The sequence below is a fragment of the Dermacentor variabilis genome, chromosome 6, assembly GCF_050947875.1.
Source record: "Dermacentor variabilis isolate Ectoservices chromosome 6, ASM5094787v1, whole genome shotgun sequence".
Classification (NCBI taxonomy): Eukaryota; Metazoa; Arthropoda; class Arachnida; order Ixodida; family Ixodidae; genus Dermacentor; species Dermacentor variabilis.
The window spans coordinates 189,293,461-189,310,875 of NC_134573.1; the positions used below are offsets into that span (position 1 = coordinate 189,293,461).

A 17,415-nucleotide genomic window follows, 5' to 3' on the forward strand; every position below is an offset into this window, starting at 1 on the left:
TGAAATTCCGCATACCATTGGCCAGGGTGGGGAGGTACGATTGAGAGGTTAATAAATTGCCCACCCAAGCATTGACGGCATTGCATGTCCTCAGAAACTCGACCTTTGCTTGGACCTATCACCCGCCAACACCATTTGAATTGGCGATTTCTAAATTTCCCTAATAACTCACATCCAGACAACAATGCATTTTGCAGTATAATCAGCAGCGGCTTTGCTGCGTGACTGGAATCGCGTGGCTAACCTTACGAGACTGCATTCTTTTAATACATCTTGTTTTTCAACCTTCCCATGTAGGCTTGCTTTGGCTTCATTGACTGTTATAATTGTGACTAACAAAATGCTCAGCCCCTCGTTTCTCCCTATTCTCGCACAAGATAACTTCGTGGGGAAATGCTTAGACGACGTTCCAGATTATTTAGTCCACTTCGGGGAGGAAGAGATCATGATTGGCGCTGACCTGAGAATTCTAATTGAACAAACATTATCTCAACATTGTGCTGAATTGAAGCTGCAGCGTGACGTTGACAAAGACGGATTGCGCCATCTCTCTATTCTCGCCTTTGTTATGTTGTTCTGCAGCCTTACTTCATCATGACGAACCAACAAGTCCACTAAAAGGTTTCACAGGGCCTGAGCAGTAGTTGGCTTAAAGTTACAAACGAAAAGCTTAGCCGGTGTTAGGTAGCTAAACAAGTATATACGTAGCACCCACGCCGCTACTAACAGATTGCTGAAATAATCACTTTATTCATATGTGTCGCATTGTACTTAGAGATTATCTTAATTGAAAAGACTGTGTATTCTACAATCAAATTCCTTACATGGGGTGCGTGTATACAATTCGAATAATAATTATGTACTTTGCGCCAGAAGTTTAAGCAAAAACGTCAGAAGCAAATATTGATAGCAAGAGGCGTCGTAAAATTCAGCGACATGCTGCCAAATTACGTGTAAATTATAAGGCGCTTTTGCAGTCATCAGCATAGAGAGAGAGTTCATTGCAGGAAAGGATGCTTTCGCAGCCTGATTGGCAGGAATGTGACGCTACAGAGTCTAAGAGAGCGGCAGGTATCAGCCAGCATGGCAGATGATGCATGGATATATGTCTAAACCATGTCCTTCCGGCTTCAAACGGCTTCGTGAATTTGCAAACTGATCATTTTCAACAAATTATTGCGTTATAAATGTAACAAGCCACAGCGTACATGTAAGTGCTCAGAAACTTATTGCTTTCATGCGTTTTAGAAAATTACAGTTTCTTGGAAATAGCGTGGTAAATCATTCCCGTGGCGTCTGAACGATCGCGGTCGGAGTTCCCATTAGTTATTTTTCTGAGAAGCTCTATGGGCAGAACAGCTGCGCGTTCGGGGCTTCGATGGGTGCCAACTGTGGCAGTCCTTTCGCGTGGCACACACGGCGTGCAAAGGCACTCCTTTGTGGCGAGGGAAGGAGTCATCGTGGCAGTGAAGCGGAACTCGGGCTCACGGGACTCTTTTTTTCCGGAGAGGGAGGTGTGTGTACAGCTGAGGGAGGACGCGCTCTTGGAGCGTCGAAAACGGCGCCTCGGTTTTCCTCTCGCGATGTCGCTGCTCGCGGCCCGAGCAGGAAGTCCCTTAACGAGTCTGCCTGGGCCCGAGAGGGGGGGGGGGGGGGGGGGGAGTCAGCATCACGGGTCGCGCTTCGCTTGGTACGCCGTGTATTACTTCTCGTATATAAACGGCAGGGACGCTGAGCAGACGCAGTTCAGGATTGCTACAACCGGTAGCAGCCTTGGTATGGCATCGCTCTGGAGGGTGAGAACGTTTGTCTCGTTATACCTCAGCGCACGCTCACGCCTCTGACAGCCCGTTAGGTTTCTCGTTGTTTATGAGGGCTGCATATGTCGGCTCAGATATCGACTCGGAGTGCGGCGACAGGTACGATCGAATAACTTCGCGCTTAGACCTGCTAAAACACGAGACCTGAAATAGGAGAGAATCTACCGAATGGAAACGTGATGGTCTGAATGACGTACCTTTATTTGTTGTGGCTGATTTGGGACCATGCATATGATAATTAGATGGTGAAGGTTTCGCTTCAACATTGTCGAACCACGGACATCGCGCGAGACCCGAGTTTTCAACCGTCTGCTCGTCGCGCCCCGAATTCAAGGTGGCTCAGCAACTGAATACTGGCAAGCGCAATTCTAAGACGGGATAGAAGAACATACAGAGGCACAGGACAAGCGCTAACTCGCAGTTAAATCTTATTCTGAAGACTTCGCCTACCAATGCATCATATCAAGAAGCGCATAGATTACAGCATCATTTCTAAAAACAGTTTTTCTTTGCTGCGCATAACAAACAACGTATCGGTAATACAGGCACTTCCTTTCTTTCTAATATGATATGCCTCCGTGATTTCCCTGGCCAAGGCATTGCCACTCCTGCCTAGAATTCGAATACCGGAAAGAATTGGCCCACAAGGACCTACAATGCATAGGCAAATGAAAAGAAGCTTTGTTATTTTATTTTGAACGTATATCAAGCGGCTCATTTCGGCGGCGAATGTGGCGAGTTTGCTGACTGATCATAGTCAAGGCTTGGTCGATTCTAGCGCTCAAGAAAAGTGCAGAGACTGCACGCGCCGAGTAGGAGTTACACGGGACTCCGAGATCAGCAACAAATAAGCGTCAGGATGAAGGAGTGCATGCGTGGCGCTGATGACTGCGTCCTCCCGCCGAAGTGTACTCACCAGGCGGCCCGGTTGTCGGCTCAGGGAAGGTCAGTGCAGAGCCACGAGTTTCGTGGCACAGCATGTGGCTCGCGAACAGAAGCGCGCTGTGTGGCATGAACCAGTTTTCACGGCGACGGAGTGCAGCGACAGCGCGCGGCGGGGGTGAGCGCCATGCAGCACTGTGTGGCGAGCGCCGCTTGCGTGTGCAGGTGGGCGTCGCACAGAGTGCAGCGCGAGAGTACGTTCGTGTGCTACTGGCGAAGGAGGCAGGATGCGTTGAGTGCCTCCTCACAAACTGGGGGAACATGCCCACTGAAGGGGACGGGCCAAGAAACAAAGGGAATTAGAAAGGGGTAATCGACAATAGGAGTTGATCCACGATAGGAGAAAAAAAAAAGAGGCACGTGAAGCTCATAGCTGTCAAACTAGCATGAAACAGGCCTGGTCTCCGTGGTTTGTAATGTGCACTGAATCTAAGTGTTGATTTCATGATTCATGGGATGCGTGCAATCCACTACAGAGATTACATTTTCCCGTGAGGATATCAGAGCTCTTGTCTCGCAGATCAGATGGATGCAAGTTATTTGTAGAATCGGCTCTCATAGTCGGTGCACCCCTCTTTTCGGCATTGGCCGTCAGTGCACCTACAACGGCCCTTGGGGACTGCACGGGCAAGCACGCTGAGGACGTCATTCATCGGTTGAGTCTTTGTGCGGTCTACACGAGTAGCTTTTTGTTCAAGATCGGGCAACTCAGATCGGCGCTGTGCAACGAGTGCAAACTACCTGATGGCGTTGATAATGCGCCGTGTCATCGCCGCTGTATACCACCACGCGATTAACAGCGAGTACCTGCTGTACGAGGAGAAATGCAGTCTAGTGATTTCCTATGGTCCTGGGACAGAACTGCTGACGCGATCCGAACCCTGATGTTGTGCACTTCCACCTATCGGGCTTGTGCGCCTATGAATGTAAACCCATTTCTTGCATATTTCGCCCTCATCATCCAAATACGACTGAGAGTCGAACCCGCGCGACACCGATCGCAGCAGCATGAACACTGAGGCGTCAGCTAGAAGAGGCAGCGTTCAACATTTGTGCCGTATAGCTACATCATAAGAAAATCGTGCACCTTTTCAGGCTCATTTTGTCCCCAACGATTAATCCTCATTTATCTCGCCTGCATTTCCTTTCTATAAAGGGACGCTCAACTAAAATGTTAAATCGTGCTAGATCAAAAGATTATTCGTCTAGAAGTCTATCACCGTTTTCTGTGTGCCAACATGTCACCTTGTTGGGTAGAAAATCGCCGTCGAAGGTCCCGTTGCTGCTCATCAATTTGAACCGTCCGTGCCAAGTCTTACAGTGCTCCCTTAGCATACAACCAGCACCACCGCAGCTGTAAAATCTTGCAACGATATGGCGCACTGTTACCAGTGCCCCGTGCGTTGGCCAAGTACTGCATGCTTACGCCAACGGGCATGAACGTGCAAGGGCAATATGTCTCTAAGGGCTCCACCGCCAAGGAGAAGAAAAAAGAAAGTTTGGTCGGTTTGTTTCGCTCGATCACATTCCATTCTTACCATCCACTGCTAACTATATATATATATATATATTGCCAATGCAGGTGATAACGACGGCCAAGCGCAATGAAGGATTACGATCGTAATAACGTCCGGGCACTCGCTCTATTTCTGAATCAAAGCACACGAACAGGCACGCTGCTCCCGACTGACGTACTCAAGGCCGCGATTTTGTAAGGATGCGCCTTTTCCGAGGCCATTCCTTTTCGCGCTTATTCAGTGGTCAGTACGACATTCTGCCCGCGTTATAAATGTAACCAGCCGGCCGTGAAAGGTGATAATAGTGGCCTCAAATCGAGCCAAAGGTGCCCCGATACAGTATAGTAGTCAGGACGGCTCGACACATACTTCGGCGTCACTGCGTTATAATTTTTGCGTAAAACGGTATGCGGATGTGCCAAGGTTCACGCCATTTCCGTTACAAACGTGCCTGGCAGGAAGTCACCGGGAGAAAGCCGTACGGGAAACGCTTCTGCGCAGAATGTCTGTTTTTGGGATGCGACTTAATCTGTCCCATTTCACCTCCGCGCGCGTAGTTCGCACTGCTGCTCTCCGCTGCCGTGGTGATGGTGTGCGCCCAAGATGGCGGCCACTTGGACGGTGGCAGTTACGATGGCTTTGACGGCGGCGAAGGCGGAGACTTCGGTGGGGGCTTCGGGGGCGGTGACGACGGATTCATTGGTGACGAAGGTGGATACGGCGACGGGGCCTACGACGGAACAGCCATGCAGCCCGTGCATGTGGCGTCGGAGACCATCGCGGCACCCGTGGTGGTGCTTCACCGCAAGAGGCGCTCCCACGCCCACGGTGAGCCTCAGCCCAGTGGGGGGTGGCGCCCACCTTCAGCGGCCGCGATAGCGCGGGCGTATCCGGATCGAGGAAAGGTGTGCCCGTGCAGAGAGGAAAGGTTCTGTGTACTCGAAAATTAGCAGACCTGCGAGGGCGAAGAAATCTAAAATTAAGAGAGAAAGTAGTGTATACATGAAACAAGAGTAACTGTGAGAAGATACGAAAGGAGCAAGCAAGAATACTGACTATATTTACTACTAAACACTGAGCATTCTCTGCATGCTATAGGTATATACGTTATCTGTTTGTATCAATTCTAGACTGCCAGCGACGATGCGCATTCATGGTACACGCGTTTTCTTTTTTCATAAGAAAGAGGTTATACCTCTCGATCATGCAGTTGTTTGAAAGCTTCACTTTTTTATAACCGCTTCTTTTGTTCCTGACTGTTAATAGCAGTTATGCGCAATCGAGTTTCATGTGGTAGCGCCTTCATTCCCTAACGGTGAGAGAGAAGAGCTAGTAGGTGTGTAGGGAAAGGGAAAAATTGTAATTCACCTGAGTGTAGCACGAAGCTACAGAGGAAACACAGATGGGCTTCTTAGAAAGCTTCGCAGTTGAAGACAAATTTATCTTTGTCCGGGAATCCAACTAGAGACCAACGCCTTCCTCTACCTTGCGGATTCTCGCAGAACTGATCAGCCATATTTTCCTTTAGCCTGCTGGTTAGCTCAGACGTTAGAACGATCGCCCCAGAAAGCCTCGGGGTTCGATCCACAGGCCAGATTATATTTTCTGCAACAGGGAGCTTTCTGAGAATCCCATATGTTTTTTTTTCTCACCTTCGTGCTATTCTCAGGTGGATTGCACCTTTTACGTTCTTTAATCGTCTTGCACCTTTCGGATTTCCTCGACGAACTGATTTGCCGTAGCAGGTGCTTCGCCTTTATTTTCCTCATCCCGCAACCCCGGAGCCGTTGTTAACTCGAGCGGTGGATCCTGGCTGCGTTCTCCCGTGCAGAGCCCACCATGGCGGTCGCTGGCTCGTCTGTTCACCGCCGAGTCAGGAGGGGTGGCTACGGCGTCGTAGGTCCGGTGCACACGTACGTAAGGACGGACTACGACGGAAACTTCAAGTGGGGCGCCAGGCATCACGTTGGGAAGTCTTACGGTGGCGGCCACGGAGGAGGATACGGCCACTACTGAGCCGGAACTGGGCCCGCGCTGCTCTCTTAATTCTTCGACGGCCACACTGTCTTGCTGCTTCACACCCATAACAGAGCGTGTGACGTGTTCATTTGCGCGTCACTGAATGCTGCCTGCGTGTCGATTTCTTCCTTTCAACGTTTCGCGGCGGAAGTGGAGGGACGTCACTGGGAAACGACCGACGGCACCATTCTGCGGCCGTGTACACAAAAGCAGCCGCTGTTTGCACGGCTGTTTTCGATGCAGGCATCAGGGCAACGCACAATTAAACTTGTGAATGAAATACTGCAACAGTTATGCTTTTTTCACAAACGGTGTCATATTAGATGGATTCCTAAATAAAAGTTCGGCGTGGCGAACGCGCCACGAGACAGTGTTTCGTGTGTCGCTGTTTTCAGCTCTCTCTAGCTACGCTCTGCCACCAGCGGAACTCTTTTGTTACGCGCGCTCGAAAAAGGCGGCTTCGCTACACATTGCAATTTTTGATGGCTCGGTTAAAATCATTGCGAAGTTTACGATGGTAAGCTTAAATAATGTTTCCTTTCATCGCTGCCCGAAGCACGGGCAGTTCGCCATTCCCCGGAATCAGCAGGACAGCATGCGCACTAGGCTTGTCGCATCTCATTTATTGCCGACTGTACCCAAGACCATAATAGAATTACGTGACCATTGCCTTGACCACTTCTTGCCATTTCCGTTATGTGTGTGACAGGACAGAAGAAGCATGCAGATGCCGTAAACTGCAACTGTTGGGGCTTTCAAAGCCAAAGAAACTGACTTTTTTCAATTCGGCACTGAATTCAGACCACGTTGACAAACGTAACACTTTCGACCGCTTTGACCAGCTCGATTCCCTTCAACATCCCCAAGTGGTGCCATCCTCCGCGCACCTTCCCGAAGAGCTCAGCTAGCTGTCGTAGCAGATGCATGAGCGAATATATTTATGAAGCCATGAGATCGCCCGCTTCATGCTCACCCGCTGGTGAGGCGAAAAAGTTTTGTCACTCATAAGCGTCTTCGAGATAGCTGCGTTCTTCGGCAGTTCAATTAGTGGGTAAAATTTCTCGGAATTCATCACGCTGAACAAATTACGAGCGTCTAACTTTTCTTTGTCTCAACCGTAATGGACGCCTCGAATGGCAGGCTCCAAGCCTTCATTAGGATAATTTGTCTGACCCGTTGACTAAAAAGGCGACTAGTATAACTTTTATAACTGCTTATGAACTACGTCGCTTCATATTAAAATTTTCGTCTCTGTGAGAAAAGCAATCGCGAGGAAGCCGCTTAACTATCGCATCTGCCCTGATATTAAAGCGATCAGCTTTCTTTGGAAACTCCGCCCATGTTGCGGAATGTCAGCGTGTATGTATGTCTGCACCTATGCTCTTTCACGCTGACTTGGGGAGAGGGTGTGAGCCATTGCGTTGCTGAATGAACGTGTTCCACGTCAGCTCTCTGAATTTTCACTAATTGCGCCGATTATTCAACTCGAATCTTCATGAAAGTGCATCGATCGGGTGTATGAACCTACGTGGACCACCGAGATACCCAATTCCGAGGTAGGCGTCCATTTCTTCGGTAATTAGAGCCGATTTTGTGACCCACGAAGAGCGCCCACCGGCCTCGGCTTCGGCCGAGGGAAGCGGTAGGTCTACTCTCAGGCCGCATCGAGCCGCAGCCAATTACCGACCAATCGCTAATTTGGCAAGCGGACAGTGACCCAATATGTCGACCGCTATGAGAATTCAGGTCGATGGCGAAGAAATTTCGCCGGATCAGCTCACGAGAGCCGAGGGGTGGAAAACCGCCGGCGAGAAGTTGAAGCAAAGGAGCCACGCAAGCCAAGATGGCACCGAAGCCGCAGTTGACGTCAGCAACAGACGTGGCGATGACATCGATGGCACCACCGACAAGAGCCTTCGTCACAGGATGAGGCGAGTAAACAAGGGCAAGCTGCTGAAGGGCGCGAGAATGCCGGACCTCCCGCGCGAAGACGTGAAGATTGTAATGCGGCCACGCGGCGGGCTTCAAGTGAGCGATGTGGCCCGGGTCGAAATCAGCCGAGCCATTACTGGGGCGGCCCAAGTCGATGCAATTGCAGCAAGAAAAGATATTATTTGTCCAAACCATCAACAGAACATAATCGTCGTGAGTACCTCGAAGAGGGAGCACGCCGCCAAGTACGCCATGGTGAAACGCATCGACATTCGAGGAACGGCCCACGAGGTGAGCACTTACGAATCGGCGCCTCACGGAACAGTTAAAGGAGTGATACGGGGCATCCCGCTAGAGGACACCTGCCAAGAAATTCAAGACCTAGTGGTGCACAAGCACAACCCGACGGCGTTGCAGGCGAAACGGATTGGCAAGACCAGGTCCGTGGTCATCGCCTTCGAGGGACCCAAGGTTCCCAATTACGTGCGTTACCGGAACCTGCTCGTTGAATGTTCACTGCACCGCAAGCAGATCGGCGTCTACTACCAGTGCGGCCGCGTCGGACACCGAAGGGACGTGTGCCCCAATCCCCAAAATCGCATCTGCCGGGGGTGCGGCATCGCCAACCCGGACAAAGAGCAAGCGTGCATGCCCAAGTGCGGCTTGTGCGGCGGCAAGCATCTCACCCCCGACCGGGTCTGTAAGGCAAAATTTAAGACGCCGTACGTGGTGCGGCGCCGGCGCTGGGAGCGGCGCCGGGCCATCGACGACAGCAGCCAAGAAGAAAGAGGTCCTGCAGGCCGACCCCAACGCAGCACCTCTTCGCGGAGCCGTTCGAGAACGCCGGCCCGCAAGGGCAGCCACCAAAGCCGCCAACGATCGAGATCCCGTTCCCGGGATAGCCCGAACGGGGCCGACCAGGCGCCATCGGCTGGCTCCAAGGACGGCCGCCGCTGGGAGACGACGGGGAAAGGAGGCAGTCGTAGCTCGAGCGCAAGACGCCGGGGATCCCGTTCGAGGTCCAGGACCAGATCGAGAACCCGGGTCGAGTCCAACCATTGAGGGATACTCGCCGAGAAAAAGGTGGGCTGGACCAACAGGTCTTCCGTCGCTCTAGGTAACGACAGAGAGTTCCCACCCCTGAACCCTACCCCACCTCCCCCCTCTAACCAAGACGCCGCAACACGCCAAGAGTGCGGCGAATGTACACAGCTTAAAAGACTAATCGAAAAGCAAAACGCCCAGATTCAGGAACAGAATGTGCAGATCAGAGCACTCATGAGTAAAATAGATGCGCTAGCTAGCGGCAGCTCAGCGAATAAAATAAGCAAAACAAGCACGGCGCCAGAGGACGCCAACGAGAAACGCAAGGTGCCGCGGAGGGACCCCCTCTCGCCCCGCCAAGAGCGGAGAGGAGAGGCGCAGCCCATGCAACAAGCATTGAATATTCAAGAAGCGATGGACGCTGAAACCACCGCTGACTGCAAGACGGCAGCAGCGGCACCGCAGGCGTCACATCAACAACAGCAACCGCCGCAAGAGGGCAAACTGGCAGCGATACTCGCAGCCATCAATCAAATCAATGAGAATCTCGGTAATATGAATGCCAGGTTAGAGATCTTCGAGGGTCAAATAAAGATCCTGTCAGTCAAGCACGAACGACTGGCGGCGAAGACAGCGACGATAACCGTGAAGAACAAGTTCGCAGCGCTAAGGAAAGAACGCGCCAATAAAGTCAAGGAATCGATCGCGTACAGGCGCGGTCGCATCAAAACGTCAAAGGAAGATGGCGCAGACGCCGAACAATAAAAAGCAAATCCGCGGGGGAGAAACAACGATCATTTACCAGTGGAATTGCAGGGGCATCCGCACCAAGGAAGCCGAGTTACAGCTTCACATAGATGGGCTCGACCAGAAACCGGATATGATCGCGTTACAAGAGACGCACGGCAGACCCAGACTCCCAGGTTACGTAACCTACACGGATCCGACGGAAGGCGGGACAGTGTTACTGGTGCGCACCAACATAGCAGCCACCCAGCACCTCACGGCGCAAAAGGGCTGCGAACACACGCTGGTCGAGGTTCACACAAGGACTACTGGCAGTGCCGGAAACCTGTTTGTGATGAGCGTATACTGCAGGCCGTCACAAAGGCAGTACGACTTTGAAACAAAAGTGAGCCAGGCGAAGAGGTTGGCGGGGACAGGCCACTCCTGGTCCTAGGCGCCTTCAGCGCCCCTCACACTACATGGGGTTACAAATACCAATCTAAACGAGGCAAGGCTCTAGCAAGGCAATGGAGGACCAAGAAATGGCGCTCCTTAATGAGCCGGGCGTCGTCACCCGAAAGGGAAACAGCGTCAACAGGGCACCACCCCGGACCTGTCGTGGATGGCGGGCTCCCTAGAAGTGGCCTGGCGGAACGAAGACGTAGACCTAGGCTCCGACCACATCATCATAAGTGTAACGATCAAGGGACCAAGGTACCGGGCAGCCCTCGGCAAAGCCCGGATCACCGACTGGGACCGAATGCGCAAGCACACGGACGAAGAAAACGAGACCTCCGGAGAAAACGCGGAGGAGGCCAGACATCAAACGTACGCAGAATGGGCGCGAGAACAAAAGATCGCGCTCGACAGATTTACTCAAGAAGTTGTGACAACAATGCAGACGCCCTTCGTCGACACCAAACTAGCACACATGTGGGAGGCGCGGCACTCGCGCACGCGAAGATGGAAGCGTCAACGTCGAAACAAGAAGCTCGTCAAACGCATCGCGGTCCTCAACAAACAGATCGCTGAATACGCAACCAAGCTGTGCCGAGAGAACTGGATGAGTACGTGCGACGGGCTGCACGGAAAGCTGTCGGCGCGCAAGACCTGGTGCGTGCTCAGACACCTGATCGACCCGTTGAGCAGCAAGACCGCAACCAACCGCAACCTCACCAAAGTTCTGAACGCTTACGATGGCAACGGCCAAAGGCTCATTGAAGACCTCAAGGCGATCTACCTCAAGACAAGAGAGGGCGGGCGGGGGACCGGAAAATCCGGCATTGGATGAACCGTTCACCATCACGGAGTTATTAACAGCCATAGACGAGAGTAATAAGACGAGCGCACCCGGAACGGACGCCATTACCTACAGGCTGCTCAATAACATGAGTGATGCGGCGGCACGCGGGCTCCTGTGTCACATCAACAGAACCTGGGAAAGCTCGAAGTTGGCCGCAGAATGGAAAAAGGCCGAGGTACGGTTCATACCTAAACCCGGCAAACCTCTGACGATCGAGAACATGCGCCCTATCTCGCTCACGTCCTGTGTGGGCAAGGTCATGGAACGCATGGTTCTCAGAAGACTTCAAGCACACCTGGACGAGACAAATCAGATACCGGCGACCATGTATGGATTCCGCCAGCACCTGAGCACCCAAAACGTCCTGATCCAATTACACGAACTAGTGATTAAAAGAGCTACCAGGCACGCGCCCCGGCTTATACTGGCTTTGGACCTCAAAGGGGCCTTTGACAACGTGTCCCACGCCAGCGTGCTCGAGAACCTGCGCAAAACGGGGTGTGGCCGCAAGACCTACAGCTATATTAAAGACTTCCTAACCAATAGAACTGCAACTATCCGGATAGGAAATGAACGGTCAGAGCCTGTGGTACTCGGAGACAGGGGTACCCCACAGGGGTCTGTCCTGTCGCCTCTGCTTTTAAACCTAGCACTCCTGCCCCTGCCCGAACTACTCAATCAGATCGAGGGCGTGGACCACGCGTTCTATGCCGACGATATGCCAGTGTGGAGGAACCGCGCGGGATCCGATGCCTGGGCGGAGGAAGCCCTGCAGAGAGCGGCAACGACCGTCCACGAGTATGCCACGACCTGCAGCCTGAGCTGCGCTCCACAGAAATCGGAGCTGCTCATGGTACAGCCCCGAAGACCAAAGAAAGAGCTGCCACCGAACATAATCATCACTATCGACGGCACAGAGATCAAACCAACGCAGCAGATCCGGATACTGGGCCTGCTGTTGCGCAGCGACGGCAAGGCGCACGCAGCCGTCAACAAAATCAAGACAACATCAGAGCAAGTCCTAAGCATGATCCGGAGAGTCACCAACCGGAACAGAGGAATCAAAGAAGACGCACTGCGCCTGGTGCAGGCATTCGTCGTGTCACGCGTGACGTACTCCGCCCCGTACCTCCAGCTTGCGAAGGTGAACCGCGAGACGCTGAACACGATGATAAGGAAAGCAGTCAAACTGGCCATGGGCATCCCAGTCTACTCGTCAACGCAGAAGCTGCTGGAAATGGGTGCTCACAACACGGTGGAAGAGCTGGTGGAAGCACACCTATCCCACCAGAGAGTAAGGCTGAGCCGGACAGAGCACGGTCGGGCCGTCCTACGCAAGAAAGGATGGCAAATTGAACAGCAACCGACAACGGAGCCGCTCCCCAAAACGTGGAGAGACATTATTAAGACCATGCCCCTACCCCGGAACATGCAGCCGGGGAGGAACAACGAGAGACGCTCTGCGCGGGCCAAGGCACTGGCTCGACAGCTGGAAGAGGACCCCGAGGTCCTCTACGCGGACGCCTCGCTTCCCAAGCACGGAACCAGAGCAACGGCGGTCGTCACCACCATCGATAAACTGGTCACAGGCTCGTCGATACGGACGACGAATACAGACGAAGCAGAAGTGGCCGTGGCCCTCGCACTCGCACAACCGGGAGTGAGGACCGCGGTCACAGACTCCCAGACCGCCTACGCAAGCTACCGCAAGGGGAACATCTCTCCCGCGGCACTAGCGATCCTCACCAAATGCAAATCACCGGGACGGGACGTTGAGCTCGTGTGGGTCCCGGCTCACTCGCACGTGGAAGGCAACGCACTCGCCGACCACTATGCCCGAGAACTTTCAATCCGGGCCGAGGACGAGCCAGAGCTAGCGCACCCCGTGACAAGTTACAAAGAAATCACGCAAATGTACAGAAGCGGTGGATGTAGGCTTCCCCGTCTGCATCCGCAACTCAGGCGAATGCAGCAAACGATCGTGCGACGCATGCAAGCGGGGTCGCTAGCGCATCCCGTGCTCTTGCACAAGATGTTCCCAACAGAGCATGACACTTCATGTCCTTTTTGCAGACGGTCAAAAGGCACTCTAGCACACATAGTTGCAGAATGCACTAAGCTCAAGAACCGCCCATCATCCCTACCCCCCACCCTCCCCAGCCCCAACCCCCCGAGCGATGGGAGACCTTGTTGTCCAGCCCCGACCTACTGACCCATATCGCGCTGGTGGCTAGGGGCCAGGAACTGCTGGACGCATATGGGACCTGAGAAGAAGGTTCCACCCCATCTGGTGCCAGCACGCACCAACTGCCACTAACGGCTCAGTACAAAAGTTGATTCTCTCTCTCTGACTTGGGTCACCGGGTAGACCATGGTCAAATGTTGGAGCGTCGGGCTCCAACATTTGCCGGTTCCTGTGCTGAAGTAACCGGCTTCTAGACAGACCGTCGGACCAACTTGGGTCACGAGGCAGTGGGTGTGCGCCGCTCTTCAGTAAAGATCCTTGAGGCCAACTTTGGCCATGGGCATGTGGCGCTTTTCATAATTCTTCATACAGAACACATCATCACCAATTACACATCCATCATTGCATAAAAGTCGCCAATCATCCCCAGAGGATGGATGCACCGATAATTTTTAGAAGATATTCTCTGAAACACGCTGTTTGACATTCGTCTAATCATTCAGAATGATTTATATAAAGTTAATTCCACATCATGTGAGGTCCGCATAATTAAAGTGCGTAACATTTTAAAATTGCGGAGGGGATGCAACGATGATGGTGGTGATGATCTGTTTGTTCGCAGTCCTGCTTCGTTACTCGCTGCGTTCACCCTGGTTAGTATCGTGCTCTACATCAGCCTCAGTTCAGGGAAGACGCTCCTAGGAGTGGGCTTTTCACACAAGCTCTCCTGTTCCCATGGTCGTCGAGAGTTTAAAGGGACCACTAAAGCGAAGCATCGAGCTAAGCAGTGAATTACGCTTCTACAACAGCTGGACGGCTGCTCTTACCCCGAGCAGAGCCTTGTTCTTTAAGAGGAATAAGCTCTACCTCGGCGCCAACTACGATTTCAATATTCCAATACATGTAAAACTGCTTTCATTACAGAAACCAGAAGAACTGATTTGAATAAAATTGGTACAATAATGAAGGTAAGTTCAACATTCTGATGGTTATCCACAAAGTCCGAAAAAGCCATTCAGAAATGTCATATGCCTTCCAGAATTTAGCTGGCGTCAGCAATCAAATCGAAACTTCACGATCGTGCGCAACGAAGATGTTTGTGTGTGGGCTTTTCCTGCGCGAGCACCACAGGTGTCAGGAAAGGTACATATACAGTGCGTAAACAGCAGGGATAAGCTACGCCAGTACGGCGAGCAGCTGCACGGTGCTTTTTGCGGCCGGAGTCTGGAGACCACCGACAATCGCACGCATTGATTCTAGCAGGTGCCTTCAGCATTTCCTCGGCGCTTTTCTCGTCATTATTTTTGGCTCCTTGCTTGTCTATAGGGTCGTTGACTTTACTAACCCTAGCATCCGCTCTTCGACGTAGAACACTACGGCACGGTGTCACGGCCAGGGGTCTAGAGAGCAGGAAAGGCCACTCCGTGTCTGCGCCAGCTGCAGTGATGACGAATGTTCGCCGTCCACTGAGCGACTCCGAATTTGCAGTAGGCGTGGTTACCGTCCTCGATGCCGGCACAGGTAGTCGAGGCACCTGCGTCCCGCTATACAGTTCTGCATTGGCTGGCTTCTTTCGCGAGCGTTGCTTGTCTCAACGAAATCGTTGAGCAGCCTCTCTACGGGGAGGTTTGTCTCCTGCCATTTCTCGGAGAGAATATGTGCTTCCTGTTGCACCTTTAGGCAATTTTTCGTCGTTGCTTCGTGAGAGCCAGGACAGTTGGGACATTTGAATGAGATAGAGAGATTAACGGGATGGGAAAGGCAGGAGCGCTAGCAGGATAAGATTATGGTGTGCTACCCTGCAATGGGGGAAGCCTATGAGGAAATTAAAGACGGAAAGAGCAGCGGAAAGAAAAAGCAAAGAAAGGAACAAAACATTATGTAGATCCCACGCACTGTGGGAATCGATGTAAGCGAAGCATTCCGTGCTGGATGCTTTAATTGACAATAATTGGCGGTGATGACGGCTAAAGCTTAAATTCTTCAACGTTTAGTGTAACATGGGAGTGATGACTTGATGTTAAAAGTTGCCTTGCGGACACCACTGCTGTTTGTCTGCGTAGTGCACAGAACACACAGAGAGAGATGTTGTTGTGCGCCATATTTCATAACCTCTGAGAGGGTTGAACATAGTCAATGCCTCACATGGCACATCGCATTGTGGCAGAAGTATTAAACTTGAATTGGATTATGGGGCTTTACGTGCCAAAACAACAATGGGATTATGAGGCACGCTGTAGTGGCGGAATTCCGAGTAATTTTGACGCCGTGATGTTCTTTAACATGTCCCAAAATCTATATGCGCGTGCGTTTTCTGTTTCGCTCCCGTCGAAATGCGGCTGCGCTGTTGGGATCAAACCCATGGCCTCTAGCAACGCCATAGCCGCAAAGCTAACGCGGTGGGCACAAAAGTGTTGGCTTTACGGTCGACCGCTTCCGCAGTGTCGCCTGGACCCTGCAGTGCGCTTTAATTAATGTGGCTCTGCTTTTGCACGCCCTGCGTAGTTTGTCCGCTTGACATATTTGCATGGTGCTTATCTTTCATAAATAGCAGCAACGTACTATACCGTACCTTGAACTTAAGGTTATCCAGTTTCCCCGCAAACCGCCGTCGTATGGTAGTAGGGCTTGCTTGCCTTCTCACGTCACTTTCCCCCTCCCCCTCTTGGTATGGGAACTACCTTTTCGCCTCCCTACAGTTCTATCTACGTCCTCTCTGGACTCGCACCTTAGCAGATAGGGAAGCACTGCAGTTTCTGCAATGCTTCTGAGGGGAGTAACGGTTAATTACAGCTGTCAAGAGGCTAATGTGGCGACAGCCAGGGCGCTGCAGAGGGCATTGTGCACATTCGACGCAGTGGGGTGAAAACGAGTTTCTAGCGTCGTCTTTCCTCTCTGACTCGCTCCTATCATTATGCACACGCTGTGACCCTCCCCACCCCCGACGCGGTGTGCCTGACAGCAGCAGCAGCAGCAGCAGTGGGAAAGTCGAAGGAAGAGGCAAAGTAAGCTTTGGCTTCCGGCGAAAAGCCACCAGCGCACATCTTTCTGGAGAAATCCTGAGGCCGTGTTCCCTAAGGTACGTCGATATCAACGTCGCAGATTTTTTCAGCCCTGCACTCACCTGGGGACGCGTCGCACCAGATGCCCAGACGCAGGTGTCATCGGCCCAGATTGACAACTTCACCGTATTTGGTAGACGTTCTATGAGACCAATGAGCAAAGGTTGAAGAGTGTTGGGCTCAACACACCACCCTACGGTACTCCACGGTGTGTATAATGTTGAGAAGTTGGGGCGTCTTCGGTATTCAATTTCAATTTTATTTTCCCATCTTACAAAACAGATGGAGGGTTTGGAGAAAAAAAAGCTACACCAGGGCAGATTGACAAGTCTTCACAATTCACAAAGAGAGCGCATATGTAAATAACTGCATGTCTAACGATAGAGTCGACCGCCGAGGCCGACCATTTCCAGAGCCTCTAATATAGCGTCACGCAGAACATTGTCATATGCTCCTTTGATGTCGAGGAACTTGGCGACAGATAATCGCTTACACGCCTTTTGATGTTGAACGTACGTAACCAAGTCGATGATGTTGTCAATGGAGCATCTGTGACGTCGAAAGCCAACCATGGCGTGTCGGTAAACTTCATAGCGTTCAAGGTAGCATTCAAGTCTGGCGAGAATCATTCATTCCATCACCTTCCCAATGCAACTATAGCCAGCGCGATTCGGCGGTATGAAGTAACCTCTTGAGGAGACTTTCCAGGCTTGAGGAGGGGTATCAGGTGACTGGTCTTCCATTCTTGAGGAACGTCACCATTCTGCCAGGACTCCTTGAAGATGTGCAACAATGGACTTCGCTCCTGTTCAACGAGTGACACGATATACGGTAAGATATACCATCTGGGCCAGATGATGACGAC

General features: G+C 52.0%; 1 protein-coding gene across 1 annotated transcript; it reads left to right on the forward strand.

The window, feature by feature from the left end:
- The first annotated feature begins 1,717 nt into the window (after positions 1-1,717).
- LOC142584469 (uncharacterized) lies at positions 1,718-6,653 on the forward strand. Its single transcript, XM_075694612.1, has 3 exons — positions 1,718-1,796; positions 4,837-5,107; positions 6,111-6,653. Exons 1-3 carry the CDS (start codon positions 1,779-1,781, stop codon positions 6,293-6,295), a joined length of 474 nt encoding a protein of 157 aa, XP_075550727.1. The 5' UTR covers positions 1,718-1,778; the 3' UTR covers positions 6,296-6,653.
- The last annotated feature ends 10,762 nt before the right edge of the window (positions 6,654-17,415 follow it).

Excerpts from the sequence above, each read along its gene's own strand:
- LOC142584469 (XM_075694612.1), top strand. Across the intron at positions 5,108-6,110 it reads GAGGCGCTCCCACGCCCACG|AGCCCACCATGGCGGTCGCT; the intron begins GTGAGCCTCAGC and ends TCTCCCGTGCAG.